Here is a 23,587-nt window from a genome sequence, read left to right as displayed (position 1 = left end):
TTTTTTTTGAGAATATGAAATAAAATGAAATAATTAGCAAAACTATTTCTACGCATTCATGGATGAATTGAAGCAGATAGAAATGAACATGTGACGTTACTACACTTATCCATGACGTCATTGCTTAATATTTTTCAAGCACCAGGTCCTGTCCATGATAATATAAATATTAGGCAGTAAGATCAAAGGGAAAATAAACAAATTGCTGATAAAAAATCATATGCAGCAGCAAATAAAGACTTAAATTCTGGATTAGGCTCAACCTCTTGAGGTTATACTCAAAAGTACTAGAATGCCTTTAATATGGTACTCTAATGAGAAAATGTATACCAAAGAAGGTAATCAAGGCAGTTGTGTTACCTAGGACCTACAGACAAAGCAAACTGTAGGCATTCTACTGGCTTAAGTTGAATAGCACATAAAGTAATAATATCTGGCAGAAGTTATAGCACTTTCATTTTTTTGTGTGTAGTTATTTCAATAAAAATGCATTTAACTTTTAAATTTGTTTTATTCAGCTCTTCACAATTGTAATAGCATACACCAACAATAAACATCAAGACAAAAAAAAACATAAGAAACAAAAGATATGTAAAGCCCACACAAATTAAGCTTGTAAATGAAGATTTAAGATACTTTGCAAGCAGTATAATATACCAGAAAGAAAAGCTGATATGACTGCTTCAGCTTAATACATTACAACTTAGTTTTTCCTATCATTAATTCAATATTTTCTGTGCATAATCTTTTGTTTTCCAAATAGACTATTTCTAACAGTATGCAGGCACATTCATACAACTTTAAGAATGACAAAGTGCTACATTTTCATGGAAATATTTAAATGAACAGAATTTTTTATTCGAATGGAAAGGTTACTTTTGCTATTCATAATACCATTCAAGGTAGATTGGGTGTCTTTTTCTGAGTATTCCTTCTGGGCATGTTGCAAAAATACTTTTTTGGTTTAAAAATATTTTACCAACTATCATTCAATATATAAAACAAAACATCTAAATTTTGAAATTTAAGGATTAAATTATCAAAAAAATTAAGTGCCATTGACTGTATTTAAATTTTTAGAAAAAATCCTTTTAAAATCAAGGGCAGATAATTGATATTTGTTTTTTGGGTTTTTTTTCAATTCGGAAGTATTTATGAAAAGCAATTCTCTCATTGAATATTAACCAATTCTATCGTTTATTCTTTCCTCAATACAGAAATAGTTATCCCTACATAACCAATTAAATATAGCTGTGATTTCATTAATTTCAAAAGATTTTATATTAAAATTTTAAACTGCATTGACCTAGAAGTCTTTCACAGAAGTTTAAGAAAAAAAAACTCGTCGAACATTTAGACACCCCAGCTACCTTAAGCATGTTTGAATATGATAAATTTTTCCATGGCATTTTTGTCAAAAAAAAAATATACTGGGTAATTACAATTATCTTTGTCAACAACCTGCATTCTTGATACATAATACAGCCCACAATGAAAAAAGCAATATACTGTGTTAGGGCATTAAAATATCTATAGTAGTTAGTACAAAACATTTGCATTGGTTTTATATTATAAAGAAAACTTTATTTAACTGTGTCAGTACGTGCTGTAAGACAACATATTGCATTGATTAGTACATATTTTTTTCTAATCTATGGTATTTAAAATACTTAATGGATTTTGCATTGTCTGTTAATTTTGCATTGTCAGTTAATAATTGCATTGAAAAATTTCACTTCTAATTCTACATAAAAAATGGATGACAAAAAATTACATGATAAACCAGTACTGTGATGTTATTAAACACAGGAATGTATAACCTAAACATAGCTTAGCAAATAAATTACATAAAAATAACCAATTACAAAAATAATTACATCTATTACTGTTACATGTAATAAAAAAAAAATAACAACGACATACAATGTCACTAAATTGCATTGTTACCTATATCAAGAAACAATTCCTTGATTAATATCCTGATTAAAGCAGAATAAATAAGCATTCTATAAAAAAAGTTGCATTAAATACATAGATTCTACAATTCTCTATCTGAATTACTCTTCTTGGCCTATTATCAAACTGGGAAAATGGTAAATTACACATTAAAATGCAATTAAAAGAAGAAATAATTTGACATATGTGAAAATCAAGGCATATGTGTTAACTTGCAAGATATCGGTGACAGCCTAAACATGTTTTATTACCGGAGGTAAATAAAAAATTCTGGAAAAAAAATATCCATCTGAATATCAGTGTACTAAATATAAATGGGTCAAGTTTCCATATTTGAATAAAAACCTTCCATTTTTCATCATTATAAAAATACTGATAAGGGGCATAAAATTATTTCAACTTTTTCATTTCCCCCAAGGATCAGTTAAAAGGTAAAACTTATAATGTTTTCTCAGTAACTGTTATCAGAAAAAATATAACTGATTCAGGGTAATTTCATTACGGGTTGGCTTTCAGTTAGCACCTTAAACTTTCTTTGCTGTGTTTGGACACAAACAATATGATGTCAATAAAGAATGCTAAACAGTTGGGAATTAACAGCAAGTTTGGACAGTTATGTGCTTGACACCATAATATGCTCGATACAGACAAGAAATGGAAAAGCTCAATTTGCATAAAGCAAACCAGTCTGATATACAAATTCCATTTTTTTTCTGCAGAAAAATTTAAAGTATAAAAAAACACATCCAAGTACATGTACAACATGAAATAACTAGATTTGTCAAAATGACACGAATGGCCCTCCTTGCAAAAAAAGCTTGAAAGCCATTTTTAGGAGTGGAAATTTCAGAATGAAAGTCTGTATAACTGTCCAAAGCCAGTAATTTCTGCAAAAATCAGTGGAGCGGAACCAGACGTAAGCTCAATATGTAACTCATCATAGTAGACTCACATACTAAAAATCAGCTCAATATGTGAAAATGTTTTAAAAAAAAGTCAGTATAACTGTTCGTTGTGGAATGATGAAATGACGGGTAAGGGTAAAACTATATTGCCCCGAAAACTTTGTTGCGGGGTCATTAAAAAGATTCCTTTATTTGGCATCTATCTATTTAAGCCCTCTTCGCATCCTGTTGCTGCAACTATAGCAAAGTTGCTATGCAAATAAATTCCTCTACCAAATTTTTACGTATACCAAATAAATTGGTACAGTCATTGGTACCTCTCAGTTTACAATTTCAGAAACCATTTTTAGCCTGATAGAAGGTATGTTATTTTATCAAACTTGTATCAGAAATGATTAAATAATATCATAGGGAATACAATTATAAAGAAAATCAAAATAAAATATGAAAATTTAAATGTTAACCGTTTTTTTAACATCTCAGAATATACTGACTCACATATTAATAAAATGCTCCGCAGGGCGCAGCTTGATACGACCGCAGAGGTCGAACCCTGAACAGTTGGGGCAAGTATGGACACAACATTCAAGCTTGATACAGCTCTGAATTTGGATTGTGATTAAATATTTGACACAGCATAGGTTTCTGACACAGAATGAATGTGGTCTAAGAACTTAAAAATTTTAAATTGGACATTCACCTATTATGGTCCAATATCCAAAATCTAAATACATGGTTAAATTCAGCATATCAAAGAACCCCAAGAATTCAATTTTTGATGAAATCAAACAAAGTTTAATTTTGGACCCTTTTGACCTCAATGTGGACAAAGTTGATAAAGGGGCCCAAAAATCAAAAATCTAAATACATGGTTAGATTCAGCATATCAAAGAACCCCATATATTCAATTTTTGTTGAAATCAAACAAAGTTTAATTTTGGACCCCGATTTGGACCAACTTGAAAACTGGGCCCATAATCAAAAATCTAAATACATGTTTAGATTCAGCATATCAAAGAACCCTAAAAATTCAATTTTTGTTAAAATCAAACTAAGTATAATTTTGGACCCTTTGGACCTTAATGTAGACCAATTTGAAAACGGAACCAAAAATTAAGAATCTAATTACACGGTTAGATTCGGCATATCAAAGAACCCCAATAATTCAATTTTTGATGAAATCAAACAAAGTTAAATTTTGGACCCTTTGGACCTCAAAGTGGACCAATTAAAAAACGGGTCCCAAAATCCAAAAACTTAATACACAGTTAGATTCAGCATATTAAAGAACCCCAAGAATTCAAGAATAAAACCCCATTGAAATTGATCAAGAAATAAGCAATTTATACGAAGTATCTTCTTTTGCACAATACTGTGCAATTGAATATTTCTTGCTATTGCGCAATACTGTACAATTGACAATTTCTTGCTATTGCGCAATATTGTGCTATTGGATATTTCTTGCTGTTGCGCAATACTGTGCAATTGAAGATTTCTTGCTATTGCGCAATACTGTGCAATTGAAGATTTCTTGCTATTGTGCAATACTGTGCAATTGAAAATTTCTTGCTATTGCACAATACTTATTATATAATAATTTACACATCCTGTTTGGTGTGTATCTCCTACATACCATATCATTATTATTTGCTTTTAAATATAAATCAGAAATAACCAACTTAAAATGGAAAATTTTAAAAGAAAAAAAAAAGGAAAAAAAGAAAAGAAAAAAAATCCCCCCCCCCCCCAAATTTTTTGAACCCCCTTATGATTCATCACCCCCAATCTCAATCCCAGCCTTCCCTTTGTGGTATGGTACCTTGCAGTACAATTTCAGAGAGATCCATACACTTGAACACAAGTTATTGTCTGGAAACTAGAAAAATGCTTAATTTGGCCCCTTTTTGGCCCCCAATTCCTAAACGTTTCGGGCAATTACCCCCAAACTCAATTCCAGCTTTCCCTTTGTGATATGGAACCTTGTAGTACAATTTCAGAAATATCCAAACACTTACACACAAGTTATTGTCATGAAACTAGAAAAATGCTTCTTTTTTGCCCCTTTTTTGGCCCCTTATTCCTAAAATTTTGAGGCAATTACCCCCAAAATCAATTACAGCCTTCCCTTTGTGATATGGAACCTTGTGGTACAATGTCAGAGAGATCCATACGCTTACACACAAGTTATTGTCTGGAAGTTACAAAAATGCTTATTTTTGGCCCCTTTTTGGCCCCTAATTCCTTAACTGTTGGTACCATAACCCCCAAAATCAATCCCAACCTTCCTTTCGTGGTATTGAACCTTATGGTAAAATTTCATGGAGATCCATTCACTTAAACTAAAGTTAGAGTGCGAAAACCAATGTGTCTTCGGACGACGCCGGACGACGCCAGACGACGACGACGACGACGACGACGACGACGACGACGACGACGACGACGACGCCAACGTCATACCAATATACGACCAAAAATTTTTTAATTTTTGCGGTCGTATAAAAATCAGCTCAATATGTGAAAATGTTTTAAAAAAAAGTCAGTATAACTGTTCGTTGTGGAATGATGAAATGACAGGTAAGGGTAAAACTATATTGCCCCGAAAACTTTGTTGCGGGGGTCATAAAAAAGGTTCCTTTATTTGGCATCTATCTATTTAAGCCCTCTTCTCATCCTGTTGCTGCAACTATAGCAAAGTTGCTATGGACTAAAATATTCCAGTCTCACTCAGCTTCTTCAGAGAGACAGCTTTCACACACATTTTCCCATGATTTCTGTTTGTTTTGTAATCTATTCTAATGATAAACAGTGGAGAAAAAGAATCAAACAATATCAAGAAAGCATGACTTACCATCAATAGTTGATGATTTCTCCACACTTATAGAGCTTGGTCAAATCAGATTTCAAATATAAAGTGAGCATTTAATTACAAATATTAGATTGAAAATAAAAATACTTTTTTTTAACTTTTAAACTAGTTTTGGTATTCATATCTTTGAGGCAGTATCAAAGATCCATCTCAGTTTTTTTGCCACACTACATGATTGAAACTTACCATGGAATACAAAGGGGGAAAGATAGAAATGATTGATTGATTGTTGTTTGCTGAGCATCTATCGGCAAATATTTCATACACATTCAGATCAAAATGAGATTACAGGTAAATATTTCATATCATAATAAGAGTAACATTATTTTTTAATCTATTCTGCCTCTTGCTGGAAAAAGATTTGACAAAAATCGTCTTTTGAAAACCTTCTGAGGATGGAAAAGATCAGTCAGTTATTATTAGTTGACAAGAATAAAAGCTATTGCATGAAAATCATTATTATTGCAGACAGAAAACAACAGCACTGCAAATAAATTCCTCTACCAAATTTTTACGTATACCAAATAAATCGGTAGAGTCATTGGTACCTCTCAGTTTACAATTTCAGAAACCATTTTTAGCCTGATAGAAGGTATGTTATTTTATCAAACTTGTATCAGAAATGATTAAATAATATCATAGGGAATACAATTATAAAGAAAATCAAAATAAAATATGAAAATTTAAATGTTAACCGTTTTTTTAACATCTCAGAATATACTGAGGGTCATTATGTTACAAACGGCATAAATAGATATGTTTAACATAATTAATTTTAAGTTAAAATTACATTGTCATTTCATGGAAATTGATAACTATGAAAAATGAATGAATCCACAGGATATGACAAAGGAAAAAGACAGCAAAATGAACTTTGTCATCAGCAAAAAAAGAAATAAAGTTAAATAAATAGCATTTCTTAAGCACCCAAACACCATAGAAGTTATCACATTATGTAATATTCAAATAATTTTTCCCTGGTTAATTTTACAAAGTTTCCTCATTTTCTTAGCATTTCTTTTTTTATTCATTATGAAAACTGAAGTCCACATATGATTTATGATAATCATACAAAAGTAGAAGGGTTCCTCCATAGCTATTTTAAAATTTTTGCTTTTATTTGAAAATGTTTTGTTTCAGACAGATGGGGATTGAGGCAACATCTTTGTTCTCTGTTAGAAAGTTTCATGGGACATCAGCATACTCTTCAACTCACAGCTTATCACAAATATTGTAATCAAATTAAATACGGAGTCATTATTTACATGGATATTAAAAAAAAATGTATACAATCTGAACATAAAAAAATATCACAGCCTTTTCTCTATAAGATAACATACTATATGATACCAGATCCATACATTTCAACGACAACAAATATATACATGTCTAATAACAAACTTGTACATCTGTGTTCTGATGTAATCAGTATAATGGGAAAATTGTAATTTAGAAAATAATTTGATGTTTTCATTGATGCAAATAATGCAACATGTTTATCATCAATATAAATTTTACTCACATATGAATTTTTGTTAGTAAATTCCAACTAAAAAATGTGCAAGAATTGAATTCATTAATCTAACATATTCATCAAATTTTCCCACCATTAGATTCCAAATAAAATTCAATATATAAACAAGCATACAACATATGCTTTGGCATATCTACGGATTATTTAAAACATAACAAATCATGAGTTTGGATTTAAAAATTAATATTTACCTGTACATTCTCAATTCTCACCTGACAATAAGATCAGTGCTTTACTTGATGTACTAGAAGACTGGACATGAATTAAAAAAAAAAGGCCACTGATTAAAGAATCTACCATTCAATCAATGTTTTTTATTAGTACTTAATGATATGAGTAATTGTCCTTAAAACATTGAAAAAAAAATGAAACACATCTAAATGGATTATTAAAATTTTCATTTACTATCTACCATTTGTTCCTACACTTTTAAATGGCTACTTATGTTCTCTTCATAATTGCAAGTATTTGGTTTTTACAGTTAGTTTTGGTGGTTTGTTCTTACTTAAATAGAAACACAGATACAATAAAAGGGTTTATATAATGACCAATGGATCAAAGAAATTAATGGTAAACTTTTTTTACAAATTTATTTGATTTAACAGTAATGTCATCAACTATTTTGAAGAACTGTTTACATGTAAATTTCTTAAAAGATATTTAATTTCATATAATCTAATTTGTTTTTACCCTTGTGACTATTCTCATCACATTTAAAGTTTATTTCATCAACCAATACTAAACTGACGATAACTTTTGGGGTAAAGAACTTAAGGGTATAGGATAAATAAGAATAAAACAACATCTCTAATACATAAGACATATTGGAAATATAAATAATAGTATTTTCTTACAAAAATTTCCAGTGGCGATACTTTTCAGTTAAAAAAAAGGTAAAAAAACCAGGTGCAGATATTTGTGTAAAGGTGGAAGGCTTAACCATGCTACTATACAAATAGGATTAGACAGCTGCTCCAAAATATCAGGAATCTCTCATGTGTACTATTTTTTTGGTATCTATAGACTTTTCTGCCTATTAAAGATTTTTAGAGCTGATTTAACAGCATTTTTTTTTTAAGGACATCTACTTGTTTATACCTAACACTTTAATGTTAAAATCACCAAATTCTGGACCTTTGCATGCTTATCATTTAAAGAAAATAGTCACAAGTGTAAGAATTTGAATATTTGCAAGTAATAAGTTTAAAACTTTGGAAAGTAAATTAATGGTGGCTGGGTTTGAGAATCTAAAAAGTGATTATGTATGCACATTGTTGTTGAAAATGACATCCAGTATAAAGTCAAACTTGTCATAGTTGAATTAAAGAAAATATTTATAACATGAAAGGCTTGAAAGCATAAGATTTACTGTCTTTACCCAAAAAAACCTTAATCTTAAATACACATTTTCATCCTTTCATGTCTTCTAGTATACTGTCATTTATTAACAACATAAAAAGCACCTTCAAACAAAGATGACAGATTTTTCTTTTTAAAACTTTTTCTTGATTAACATAATTACTACCTTAGAAATAATTTAACAAAGTAATTTTTTCCACAAACTATGTCATAAAAATATCCATAGTTGTATTTTAAAACATTTTTTGGGACTTAATATGTCCTGCATATCACTGATGATTTTTAACTGTTTGGCATGGATGTATACTATGTATACTATTCTTGTGTATATGTTGGTGTATATCATGGAGTATCTGGTGGTAATTCTCCTAGAGAACAACAACAAGTACACATATGTTTTGATTCCATCACTTCTATACCTCGTCCAAATAGCTTTACAAGCTGACAATGTACTCTGAAAAAATTAAAAAATTGGTGTCAATTTCTTTTATCAACAATGACTTAATTTTTTTGCAGGTTAAATAATAAGTATTTGCTATTAAACTTGTTTGATTTTGCTGTTTCTATGTTATAGGGACAAAACTTCAGCAAAATCACTCAACCGGAACGTGACTCAATATTGTGTGGTCACTTCATATGATACGACTTTAAAAAAAATATCTAATTGATTTGATACAGGCATTACAAAACAAGAATATATGTCCATAGGGAACCATGCCCCACTCACACCACCAACTGTGTATGTTCAGTGAACAGTCAAATCTCAGTAAAAGCCCTAATTTGGCATGTATTCTAAAAAGTTTATATCATAACAAACATATGTACTAAGTTTGTATTAGATATGATAATAACTTTATGGTAAATTACCTTAAATAAACCAAAACTTTAACATGATACAGGACAGACAAACATACTAATGGATGAATGCATAGACCCGAAAACATAATCCCAGCTTCTATTGTAGGCATGGTAAATCACAAGGTGCAGTCACTGATCTTTTCTATGTCCAAGAACCATATGAACTTCTATTTAAATCTTTAACCAGGAAAAAACTCAATCTTGATCTGTAACTTCTAATGACATGACTATATTCCAAATAGTAATCAACTTATTCCAGCACAAAAGTCAAAATGTGGGTAATACTAATATTTTCTAGAAGTTTTCTTTGTCCAAGAGCAACAACTTCTGCAAAAATCAGTCAATTTGAACATAGCTAAATCTTGTTACTTTTTATGATGTGACTAAATACCACAATATTAACCAATTGATTCTGGCATTACAGAGAAAAAGTGTAGAAAAAGGATATTTACGACTACAAATTAGAACATCATGACAACAGAAAATTAATTCCATTTATTTTATCTAATAGAACTGTATGATTATAATCTGACCTGACTTGTAATGAAGGGTGTGCTATAACTTCACCATCACAATTCCATACACTTGTCTTCATTCTAGATGAGGGAAGTTTGGAATGTTTAATTCCTCCTGATGCTGTATCCTCCTTTTGTTCTTCTTCATGTTCAGGAAAGGGACGAAAACTAAATTCTTTCACTCGGTAAATTTTAATGAAGTCAAAATCAAACTGTAATGACAAAATACGATCAAATTATAATAAATACATAATGTTTAGGGGTTTTAAGACATAGGATATTTTAGTGATAGTACATCTTTAGGTAAGTGACTATGGAGTAGACTACAACTACAGGATATTACAAATTATAGATTTATTTTTTAGAAACACTCAAATGTTAAATTGAACGTGCACTAGTACAGTTGATGACACAGTTATCTCCCACCTATCTAATTTGAGAAATCATTGGTAATACATTACAATGTATATCATTTTGAATACAGATAGGTTTTAAAAATACCAACTTGAGGTAGTAATAGTTATACAAAATATAATAAAAGAACAGAGTTCCATTGTTCCCCACGATGCAAATATTTTATCTGTCCAAGGACAATAACTAAAAAAAAATTCTTTAAGACTTTTTATAAATATCTTAGAGAAATGAAGGTTTGAAATCTCTAAAAAGGCAATTTTCCATACAATTAATATTTCCAAGGAACTGAATTCTTTTAAAAATTGTTAAAGGTCCGTTAAAGTGACGCCACCAAAATTCAAATTTGATCTGTGTTTTGTGGTAATAAGCATTGTGTATAAGTTTCATAATATTTGGTTGAGGTAAACTAAAGTTAAAGAACGGAAACGAAAAATTCAGCAATTTTTCCATTTGTAAAGGGGCATAACTCTAGAACGGTAAAAGTGACGCCACCAAAATTCAAAAAGTTTCATAACATTTGGTTTAGGCAAACTAAAGTTAGAGAACGGAAACCAACTTAGGGACGTACGGACAAGGGTAAAACTTAATGCCCCTTCGCTTCGGCGGGGGCATACAAAATTTGGGGCATGAATTGTTAGGTAAAGTAGTGATTTGGTCCAGTTTGAAAAGGTCACAAATTACCATGCCTGAAGCTGTCAAACTGAATTACAGACCCCGTTAACATAAAATTGTCCATATTTTGAGTTAGAGCCAATAGACTTTTCTATAATTTTGATATAATTTGTCCCAAAAGTAGTACACTACATTGTAACAATCTTTTTTGGATAGAGCGGGTGCTGTTTTTTGAATTTGCGTTTTTTGTCTAAAAGAAATGCACTACGAAATAACTTTCTCAGGCCTGATGGGCACTGATTTTCAAATTTTTTTTTGTGAGACTTTGCCAATATAAACATTTGATATTAATTTTAATAAATATCTGGCAAGAATTGTACATATGAGAGCACTAAAAATGCAACTTCCCATATAATCAATATTTCCAAGAGGCATAACTCTTTAAAAATTAAAGAAAAATGTGTCATGGACACAAATGCCCCCACTCAAGCTTTTCAATTTTCCAAGTTATAAAGGGGCATTACTCTAGAATGGCAAGTGACTCACTGCCCAAATTTATACTCTGTCTGCATGTTTGGGTTCTTAGCATTTGTATGAGTTTCATAAAATTTGGATGAGGAAAACTTAAGTTAGACTGCGGAAACAAAAATGGGATGGATGGAAGGACGGAGGGAAAGACGGACGTCAAGGGTAACACTTAATGCCCCCATTGCCTATGGCGGGACATTAAAATTGATCAGCACTGATTTTAGAACTTGTCAAAGACATTGCTGATATAAATTTCTTAACAATCTGGCAAGAATTAAACACATGAGAGCACTTACAATGCAATTTTCAATATAAATTTCCAAGGTTCATAACTCTTTTAAAATAATTGATTAGCACTGATTTTCACACATGTCCGAGACATTACTAATATAAACCTATGATATAAGTGTCAGAATTTTACACTTGAGAGCGCTAATAATGCAATTTTCAATAAAACTAATATTTCCAAGGGGCATAACTCTTTTAAAAGTAATTCATTGCCACTGATTTTAAAACTTGTCTTAAACATTGCTGATATAAACCTATGATATAAGTTTTATAAAAATTTGGCAAGAATTGTACTCAAGTTAAGGTGGAACCTTTTTTGCACAAACAGCTGGCCAATGGATGGTGAGTATCTATCAAAAAAATCAGCATGAAGCGTTAATATTTTCAATGAGTTAAGCCAAAAACTGCATAAAAACATGGACAAATAGATGACAGACAGACAGATGAAAGACAGTTAGACTCAAGAACAGAAAGGGTGATTCCTATACTTCCATGCTCAAAACTTGCGTGTAGGGAGGGGAGGGAGGGGGAGGGGTTTAAGATTTTACTGGTTAAATCTATACAGAAAGACCTCATCTTAACAAATACCTATTGTTCTTTTAATCTAATTATAATTACTGGTATATCTATAATTTTGGCGAAAATATTAGGAAGGTTGTACTATTTGATATTAAAGTTACCTGATCAGCTGTTCTGTCAGCCACCCTCATCAAATGTTTCAAAAAATTAAACCTTGAGCATTCCTGTACCAGCATGAGATCAGTTGTTCCATCACCTAAATGACAGTAAGGTGAAGCACCTGCAGGAGTCAGCGCACAAACACATGACATTGTAAAACTACAAATAGCCATAAATTTACCCTTAAACTTGTGTACACCATCTGATTCTGAAACAAATATTTAAAATATTTACAAATTTATAAAGTTTTGCACTCAATTCATGTATTAATATAAAATAAGGAGATGTGGTATGAGTGCCAATAAGACAACCATCCGATTGAGTCCAAATAATGTGGATTGAAGCAATTATAGGTCAGTGTACAGCCTTCAACAATAAGAATTAACCATACCACAGTCATTTACAAAAGGCCCCTACATAACAAAATGTGAAACAATTCATACAAAAAAAAAGCTGCATTTATGACAAAACAATAAACGAAAAACAAATATGACAGACAGCATCAAATGAAAACCACTGAATTACAGGGACTTGGGACAGGCACATATAGAATGTGGTGGGGTTAAACATGTTTGTGAGCTCTCAACACTCCCATTAACCAGTGACAATGGTGTAACAGCACATCATAAGAACAAACTGTTAAAATCAGTTGGAAATGGTTTGACTCATCAGATCAGCACAGATCACAAAAAAACAATTAACATAAAGACAAAAGACACAAAGTACTGATCTAAGAAAACTCACATTTACTGAAAGCTAGTTCAATGTCAATAACTACTAGTAAATAAATTATGTTCTCCCAGACTAAAGTACCAATCAGTACACATCTAACAGATTTAGTGTAATGACAATAACATAAAACATGTTTCCTAGGTTTCATGAGGTATTGCTACGGTATAGATTTATCACATAAAAACTTTAGAAGTGAAAATGGTATACATATAGAACCATAATACAGTAGAGTAATGATGGATTTTACTGTTGTTCCCAATCTCTACAGTAAGATTACAAGATTTGAGTATTTACCTAGAGTCAACATCTTAATCATAGTTTCTATATTAGACAATGTGAACAGGTTTCATTTCAACAGTATAACTTTTGAACCACTTCAAAATACCTGTGATATTTGGTAAGATTATTCCTGTCCACTAAAGTATATATAGTAGAGAATATCCATCTAATGAAGTCAAGGTTCCTTATGTCGTAATTACAATCCACTTCCTTTTTCACCACGAATGTGACCTACCGAATTAGACTATTTACCGGATTTGTAATAACATGAGCAACATGACGGGTGCCACATGTGGAGCAGATTCTGCTTACCCTTCAAGAGCACCTGAGATGACCCCCAGTTTTTGGTGGGGTTCGTGTTGCTTAGTCTTTAGTCTTCTATGTTGTGTCTTGTGTACTATTATTTGTCTGTTTGTCTTTTTATTTTTTAACCATGGCCTTGTCGGTTTGTTTTCGATCTATGAGTGTGACTGCTCTCTGGTATCTTTCGCCCCTCTTTTATAACAAGCATCAAAGTACTTAAAGGGATTAAAAAGTTATATACCATAAACAACTGATTTACCGTCATTCATCTAGGATTGTTTATAATTATAAATATCCCTCAAATGAGCTTGGTTTGTCACTTTGTCTTAATGCAACCTTATTCAAAATACATCTTTTGAGGTGCTGAAAATCATTTAAAAAAAAAGTATTATCAATATCTAATAAGACTTAAGTAATATGCCAGAAATTATTTTGTGGCCATATGATTTTAAATCTAAAGTCAAATCTGTGATCTAGGACTTGTAGGTGGACATTTGAACTTAATGTGTAACCCCTCATTAATGATTGGTAACATTCATATCCAGTACCATCATCGAACTCCAAATGGCTCAAAATGTATAATATAAACTTAGACACCTATAGAACTAAGGTAGGTTAATAATTATCTAATTTCTACAAAATATTATACCATCATTCATCTTGGAGTGCTTATCCACTGCCCTGGAACCAGCCAGACAACAAGTATTACACCTGCAAAAAATGGTTATTGATCATGTATCAGAAATGTGAAATATCATCATAATGTCAATGAATTTATATAAAATCATCATTGATACATATCACTTTTTACAGCCTAAAATTTTTTGAAAGGCATACAAAATTCTTGAGCTCAAAAAAAGAGCATACTACCTCACCTGTGCCTGTCAAACAGAGATATAGCTAAGTTTTCACAAAATTATAACAGTTTTAAAAGCTTAAAAAAACTACTTTTATTAAATTGTTTATTACTACGATGCAATGTTTTCTAAAGAAAATTTATAAGCAATTTACAAAAGCATTTTAAGGGGCATCCAAAAATCAATAAGAAGGCTTCTTAAAGAAGCAATAGCAGAGTAACGATGAGCAAGCTATAGGCTTATCTTGGATCAAGTTCTGAGTATGTTCTTTTTTCAAAAGTCCTTATCACTACTTAGGTTGATGATCACATGTCTCTCTTGTCTTAATATTGCACATATCAATACTTAATAAGAGTGTATGGGTAACAAAATAATAATGGATCAGAATAAAGTGGAAAAGAGGAAAAAATATACAATATGACTTATTTCTACTGTTTTGTCTTTCAGTAGTAATTGAAATAATATTAGGATTTCTGTTCATGCACATTTTTATGAAATTGACCCCTTTCTCAACAATGTATTTATCATATCTTACTCATTTAAACATTTCTTTTTATCTCTTGGATTACTATCCGAGTCTGAAGATAATCTAAATGTGACTTCTCCATGGTAAGCCTTATTTCCAAGAAATTTTTTGGCACCTGTAACAATCAAATAATATTCATGTTATTTCCAAAACAGCCATGAAAACTTGAAGCAGTAAAATTAGTTGGGTTTGTAATTGCCATCTTCCAAAGACAAATTGTTTAACAATTAGTACTGCATACTCTTAAGGCAAAATTCAAAATTATGAAACTATAACAATAAGCTTCTATCCCTCACTTGAATGATGGTTCATAGTAAAAACTGTAGATTTCTGTGAAGTATTTTGTCATTGTTATCGTTTTTCTTTTTGGCCATGGTTTTGAAATTATGATTTTTGATTGCTCCCTTGGTATCTCCTCTTTTTTTACAGCAATATATGTGTAGTATGTGTGAAGCTTTCCTCAAGCTTGGGTATAAGTAAGACTGTGATGCTTCTGTCAAATGAATGTTCCAGATTCTCCATATTTATACAAAAATTAAGTTTGACAGTTCACTTTGAAACAGATGAAATGCAAGTGAAATTAGTGTTTACCTGCAACATGATATCTTTTTGGTCCCATCCATCGATTTTTTTCGCTATCTAACAAAATATCACCATAGTAACCATATGCTAACATTGAGACACTGTAACGTTGAAATTTATCATTTGAGTATATTGAACAGACATCTAAACCTACATTGTCACCTGAAAATATAGATAAGGATACATGTTACTTGTTACATTAAATATCTACTAATCACATGACGTATCTTTACCAATCTATCAAAACCATAATTGTCCTCTAATACCTCTACCACTACTGGCCACTGACCACTCTGACAATACAGCCTATCTAATCAGGAGATAACAATAAATCATTGAAGAAGAATAACATAAAATAGTGTTTGCTGATCAAGGCAAAATTTTCTAGTTTTCACAGACTTAAAACTAGAAGGAATCAATGAAAGAAAATCCTGCTTCAGGTTTCAATCTGAAATGATTTTTATAATTACTAACTGTGACCTTAATCTTCCAGATATGACCTTTTATCGGTGTTCCCACTGTCTGCATCACTCTATTCAGCTCTTCATCAAATTATATATCACGGCTTTGTGACGTCAAGTACCTTAACCTGGCTTTAATAACTTTGACCTGGACACATCACCAATGTCATAATGAATGAACTGACTTTGATAAGTTTGACCCATTCTTATCAAGTCATCTTTCTGTTTGCTGAAACACTTGTTTATATCATGCAAAATACACAAATACACTCCAATAAATCAAGTTGACCCAACAAGACTCTACAAAGATATAGACTTAAACTATTACAACGCTTGTATCGAAATGACCATGACTGTTTAAAAGTGAATATTAAGACAAGGTCTCACTACCCTTGGAACACATGGCAAAAACTGTGAGAAGGGAATAAATACAAGCATGCAGTACAAAGATATGGCACACTCCAGGGCTCATGCTAGCAGGCGACTGGGGCGACAAAGTCGCTTTCCCGTCCGTCACTTCGCTTTGCCCGAACGTCAAAAGCGAAATCTAGTCGCCCTGTTGTTCATGATACTCGCTTTTAGTCGCTTTCGTCATCGGCAATATTCAACATTTACCAAGTTGATGAAACAGCAATTTTTCATTTGAAAGTAAAGAAATTCAAAGACATAAACGATTTATTTTCTTTAGAAAAGAGGTTAAAGCATTGATTTTAAAATTGGTTCATGTTATTTTCATAAAGACAATTTTTTTATCACTTCCGGTACTTCTTACTCGAGAGCGTACATCAAATCATTCAAACTTTCAGCAAAATAAGCTTGTTACTTCATAAGAACGTGATGAAATTTGCCTGAAGTAAATTTGTTATCCTTATATTGCATTAAAAACGTCATATTCCCTTCCAAATACCGTGTCAAACATCGTTTATTTTTGTAAATTTTCTTCGTCCGCCATTGAAATTTTTGGACAAATTATTGTACAACTACGGATCGGAGTCGGGATTTCATAGGAAACCGACCAGCTATGACCGAAATCCGGATTCATGCGATAATGACTACGGACGCATGAATGGCACAGCTGACAGAAGAAAATTGATCTCAAAAGGAATCACAGAGATATGTCTCACCTTTTTGTAATTTTGATAATGCAAATGTTGAAATTAAAATAGCAATACTTTAACATGTAAGTTATGCAAATATTCAAAGTCGATGAACCATGACTGAAGGTACATGGCTAAACAATCTCCATGGAATGAGATGTGCCAATGCTAATACAACTGCATACCAAATACCATTGACTTATTATAAGTCATTCCCTTTTAACAAACCTAAACACAAACATTAACTTGTAAACTATGTAAAAGTTTCAAAGTCAATCAGTGTTCTCACCAGATATTTTGGATAGCATCACATTTGGCATAAAAAAATAAACTGTATTTTTTCAATGTCATTTGTCGCGTCGCGGTGATGCTCTATTTCCTTTATGGTATATATGTTTATATTGTTCAATTCATAACTGAGAATACAATTAAAATATAACCATGATAACAGTTGTTTCAGTTTATGTTTTCTATATTCATTTATAGTTACTGTACAGAATTATTGTTTTCCTCTTGGGCCATATAACAATATATGTGTGGTTCTAGCAGAGACATATAATACAATATATGTCTCTGGTTCTAGTTACCCTACCTACCCAACTAAATGAATGAGTGAATGGTTTTTATAGTGCAACCTTTATATATATACAATACTAAATATCAAGTAAAAAAAGAGAAAGTATCATAAAGCAATAAAATTTCAATTAAAAAAAAATTTTCATGTCTAAAAATTCATTGTTTCATGGTACTCAATGAATTAGTCCCAGTTGTTTCTTTATATCAAGGTGATAGATATTTTTAACAAAGTTATCTAACAAATAGTCTGTTAATGCATAGTTTTCTCTTTTTGGTATATTTTTTTCTGTCTGCTGTGCCATTTGTGCATCTGTAGTTATTATCGTAAAAATGCGGATTTTTGTCATATCTGGTCCGGTTCCGATCGGTAGTTTACACAAAAGTAGTCAATGGCGGCCGAAGAAAAATTAACGAAAATAAACAATGTTTGACAAGAGATTGGGAAAGAATGTGACGCTTTTGATGTATTAAATGGATGAAACATAAACTTAAGCCAACTTATTTCGCCCAAAACCGATATGTTCGCTCTCGATTAACAAGTAGTACCGGCGGAAGAGAAAGAAAGTAATTTTATGAAAGTTGTCAAAATAAACGACCAAACCTCATTTATAAAGAGAAAAATCGTTTGTATCTTTGAATTTCCGTAATACAAAACGTAGATTTCGAATTGTTTTATGATTACATTTTTTCCATGTCTTAATTTGCGATTGCAGACAGACCACGTGGTATTAATCATGTCACAAGTGTCAGCTTGGGGTATTCGTATCCAAACAGTTATCACCCAAAGGGTAATTAACACCTATTTAATCACTCTTAAATGCCTCTATTGTCCGATTTGAAGGGATTACACTTAAAGGTGATATAATTTTTATGATCATACGCGGTAATTAGATGAAAGTTCAAAATTTAGGACATGGATTTTGGATATAGAAACAAGAAAAATAGCATCCTCAAAATAATTATAGCATCGCGGAAATTATTATAGCATCACAGGAAAAAATATAGCGTCGCGGTACCGCGACGCTAAAACGGCCTGGGGAGAACACTGTCAATGAACCATGATCAGGGGTGGGGCTATATAATCTCCATGGAAACGATACTTGCAAATGCCAATAAATTTGCATACCAAATATCATTGACTTAACATTAGCAGTTCATCTTAAACTGATCTAATCAAACTAATACATGTAAACTAAGCAAAAGTTTGAAAGTAAATAGACCATGACTGAGGGGGCGGGCCAAATATTCTCCATGGAAATGAGATGTGCTAATGCTTATACAACTGAACACCAATTAACATTGGCCTACCACTAATGGTTCCCCTTGAACTGACCTAATCACAAACTAATACATGTTAACTTAGCAAAATTTTCAAAGTCTATAGACCATGACTAAGGGGGTGGAACCAAATAATCTCCATGGAAATGAGATATGCCAATGCTTATACAACTGCATACCAAATATCATTGACCTACCACTAGTGGTTCCCTATAAATTGACCTAATCACAAACTTATACATGTAAACTATGAAAAGTTTCAAAGTCAATAGACCTTGACTGAAGGGGCAGGGCCAAATAATCTCTATGGTAATGAGATGTGCCAATGCTAATACAACTGCATACCAAATATAATTGACCTACCACTAGTGGTTCACCATGAACTAGACCTAATAACAAACAAATACATTGTTGACGCCGCCGCCACCGCCGTCGCCGGAAACAGCATACCTATGTCTCGCTTTTTCACTCCGTCAAGGCAAGACAAAAATTATGCATTCCACAAGCATTAACATACTTTTGGTAAGATCTACTTGATTAATGTATATATTTCCATGTATATTCATTGTTTCAATTTATAAATTAAAGTTGCTCAACTCTGGGACTATTACACTAATATAATTATATTATGTCCAAGCTTAACTGTGTTAAATAAAACTGTTAAATTTAAATATCATTTAATGAGAAATACTTAATTTCATTAACATGATAACAGAGTCGTTTTTAATTGAATTTTAATTGATATAACAACTTTCTTTTCCTTTTTGATATAAAAAAAAATCTTTTTTATTATTGCCAGATATTTAATTGTTTTTTTCTGACAAGAGGACTAATATGATTGTGCAACTAGATATGATAAAATTAAACAACTTTGAATTTGAACTGTTACTTTAATTGTATACCCAGGTACAAATTGAACAATATAAAAATAAAATGCTCCGCTGGGCGCAGCTTGATACGACCGCAGAGGTCAAACCCTGAACAGTTGGGGCAAGTATGGACACAACATTCAAGCTTGATACAGCTCTGAATTTGGATTGTGATTAAATATTTGACACAGCATAGGTTTCTGACACAGAATGAATGTGATCTAAGAACTTAATTTTTTTTAATTTACCTATTATGGTCCAATATCCAAAATCTAAATACATGGTTAGATTCAGCATATCAAAGAATCCAAAGAATACAATTTTGGATGAAATCAAACAAAGTTTAATTTTGGACCCTTTTGACCTCAATGTGGACCAATTTGATAACGGGGCCAAAAAATCAAACTACATGGTTAGATTCAGCATATCAAAGAACCCCTTATATTCATTTTTTGTTGAAATCAAACAAAGTTTAATTTAGGACCCCAACTTGGACCAACTAAACTGGGCCCATAATCAAAAATCTAAACACATGTTTAGATTCAGCATATCAAAGAACCCTAAGAATTCAATTTTTGTTAAAATCAAACTAAGTTTAATTTTGGACCCTTTGGACCTTAATGTAGACCAATTTAAAAAACGGGACCCAAAATTAAAAATCTAAATACACGGTTAGATTTGGCATATCAAAGAACCCCAATAATTCAATTTTTGATGAAATCAAACAAAGTTTAATTTTGAACCCTTTTGACCTCAATATGAACCAATTTGATAGCAGGGCCCACAAATAAAAAATCTAAATACATGGTTAGATTCAGCATATCAAAGAACCCCATATATTCAATTTTTGTTGAAATCAAACAAAGTTTAATTTTGGACCCCAATTTGGACCAACTTGAAAACTGGGCCAAAAATCAAAAATCTAAATACATGTTTAGATTCAGCATATCAAAGAACCCCATATATTCAATTTTTGTTTAAATCAAACTAAGTTTCATTTTGGACCCTTTGGACCTTAATGTAGACCAATTTGAAAACTGGACCCAAAATTAAAAATCTAAATACACGGTTAGATTCGGCATAACACATAAATAAATGTGGTCAAAGATTTTATAAATCTAATGCGCCATACTGTGCAATTAAAGATTACTTCTTGAAATTTTTAAATATTTGAAATTTGAAAAAAAAATAATATTTGAAGAATAAGTCTTTTTAATTTCTGAAATCTGAAATGAGAAAAAAATTGACCCCCCCCCCCCCCCTTTTTCCCCCAAAAAATTCTTTCCCTCAAGATATGGTCATAATCTCAATTCAAATTTCCAATGGAATTTGCAACCATAATTACCCATTTAAATTTACCATAGAGCTTACTTAATCTATTTTATAATAGAATTTAAAATATGGTGTCAAATCTTTCATATTGATTTTTTTGTAAAAAAAAAGATGCAACATTTGCAGATATTTTTACTGGTCTTTCTTTATAAATATGCATTTCTTTAAACATAATTTAAAAGCAGTGTAAGGGAAGTAATCAAAACATTGTATTTGGATTACCTCCCTTACACTGTTTTAAATTATGTTTTGTACTACAGTATTTGTCCATTAACCAGGACAACCTTGTTTTTCCCCCTTTTTTGCCCCTAATTCCTAAACGGCTTGAGCCATAAACCCCCAAAGCAAATCCTAACCATCCCATTGTGGTATGGAAACTTGTGGTATAATTTCAGAGAGATCCATACACCGTTCCAGAAGTTATTGTCTGGAAACAAGAAAATGCTTATTTTTGGCCCCTTTTTGGCCCCTAATTCCTTAACTGTTGGTACCATAACTCCCAAAATCAATCCCAACCTTCCTTTTGTGGTATTTAACCTTATGGTAAAATTTCATAGAGATCCATTCACTTAAACTAAAGTTATAGTGCGAAAACCAATGTGTCTTCGGACGACGACAACGACGCCATCGTCATACCAATATACGACCGCAAAAAATTTTTGAGGTCGTATAAAAATGATTCATATGGCTCTTTGTATTATAGGAAAAACCAAACATTGTAGCGCCGCGAGCGAATGAGCACTTCTCCCTATGATTCTGAAGTAGTGTGAGCCCTGCACCAGGGTTGGCAAAGTATTACCTGGGCGGGAAAATCCCGGGTGGGAAAACCCGGGATTTCCCGGGCTGGGCAATACTCCTAAAAACGGGTAATACTGGGCAATACTGGATATGATTTTTCAAGATTATTTTTACACAAAATAGTACAGACTTGTTGTAGTTTAATAGTATTATAGCTAAATATATACATTTTATACAGATAACAATTGAGAGTCATTCCTGAAGATTGAAAATTCAATTTCTTCATTTTCTCCACTAATTCTATGTAGGCAGAATACTAGTTTTGAATATTTCAGGATACCTTTTTAATTTCCAAGCTTTGTTTCAATATTAAATCCAAGTTGAAAAAATGCATTTTATTGCAGTGTTTAAGTGAATTGTAAATTTAATTGTTATACAATCATATTGCTAAATAAACACCTTTAGGGGACAGGCCATGAACACTTACAGAAATCAAAAGGCTGACTATTGTTATATATACAAATCTGTATTATAATCTGAATAATTACTTATTAATTAGTGATGTACATAAACATATGCTAAAACTTAGTAAACATTTTTAGTAATGAACAAAAATGTTTAAAAGTTATTTTCCTTACATAGAATTGTTAATTCTTAATATTAGTTATATTTATTAAAAAAACCAAATTGAATTCTTAGACTTTAATGTATTGCATTTGTGATAAATCTCTGAATCCTCTTTAAAATTCAGGCCAGTATTTCTTATTACCCAGTATTGCCCAGTATTACCTGGTAAAACCCAGTAAAACCCGGGTTTTTCCAGCTGGGCAATACTCATAGAATCCGGGTTTTTGCCAACCCTGCCCTGCACACACAATATTAAGTTGAAATGCATAAAATATGAGCTTGACTTTTCAATTATGACTTTGGGTCTATTCAGGCCTTGTAAAACTCTGAAGATTGATTTATATCAAAGCAAGCATTCTCATACTATCCATCTTCTTAGGTAATAATAAATATTGTATGAGCCTGTTTGTGCACTAATTTTTTTTAAACCTAAAATAAGATCAATCAGAAATATTATAAAAGAATCTTATGTATGCATACCATTTTTGTAACAACAATAACCTACCTAGTATAATATGTAATGCTGAAGTAACAGGATCATTTGTTCCTGCAGTGGTATAAACTATACAGTCTGTTGATCCTGTTTTATAAAGAAAAGAAAATATAATACTACCAAAATTTACAACATTAGAAAAATGTAATTGCTTTGGCACTGCTTCATACAGTCACCCAGTTCTTCAGTCTAAAATCATGTAACTGAATATTTCAGATCGATTGTTCAGTAAGATATTTAGTTTATACTTTTTATTCGTTTTATTGTATGCATAACATGTCTTTTTTTTCTGTATGTATTTATATACATGATGCAATATCAATA

General features: G+C 31.6%; 1 protein-coding gene across 1 annotated transcript in view; it reads right to left on the bottom strand.

The window, feature by feature from the left end:
- Positions 1–491: 491 nt before the first annotated feature.
- The window catches only part of LOC127730452 (ceramide kinase-like), a 33,238-nt gene continuing 10,142 nt past the window's right edge, over positions 492–23,587 (bottom strand). The window contains exons 6-12 of the mRNA XM_052238885.1: positions 23,276–23,350; positions 15,802–15,954; positions 15,220–15,325; positions 14,477–14,538; positions 12,516–12,721; positions 10,012–10,205; positions 492–9,074 (exon numbers count right to left, since the gene is read on the bottom strand). Of these exons, the coding sequence (XP_052094845.1) occupies positions 8,963–9,074; positions 10,012–10,205; positions 12,516–12,721; positions 14,477–14,538; positions 15,220–15,325; positions 15,802–15,954; positions 23,276–23,350 (908 nt within the window). The 3' untranslated portion in view covers positions 492–8,962. The remainder of the gene's footprint in view (positions 9,075–10,011; positions 10,206–12,515; positions 12,722–14,476; positions 14,539–15,219; positions 15,326–15,801; positions 15,955–23,275; positions 23,351–23,587) is intronic.

The sequence above is a fragment of the Mytilus californianus genome, unplaced genomic scaffold (genome assembly GCF_021869535.1).
Source record: "Mytilus californianus isolate M0D057914Y unplaced genomic scaffold, xbMytCali1.0.p SCAF_1, whole genome shotgun sequence".
Lineage (NCBI taxonomy): Eukaryota > Metazoa > Mollusca > Bivalvia > Mytilida > Mytilidae > Mytilus > Mytilus californianus.
Note: the sequence above shows the minus strand (reverse complement) of the source record. Positions and strands in the feature narration are given on the sequence as shown.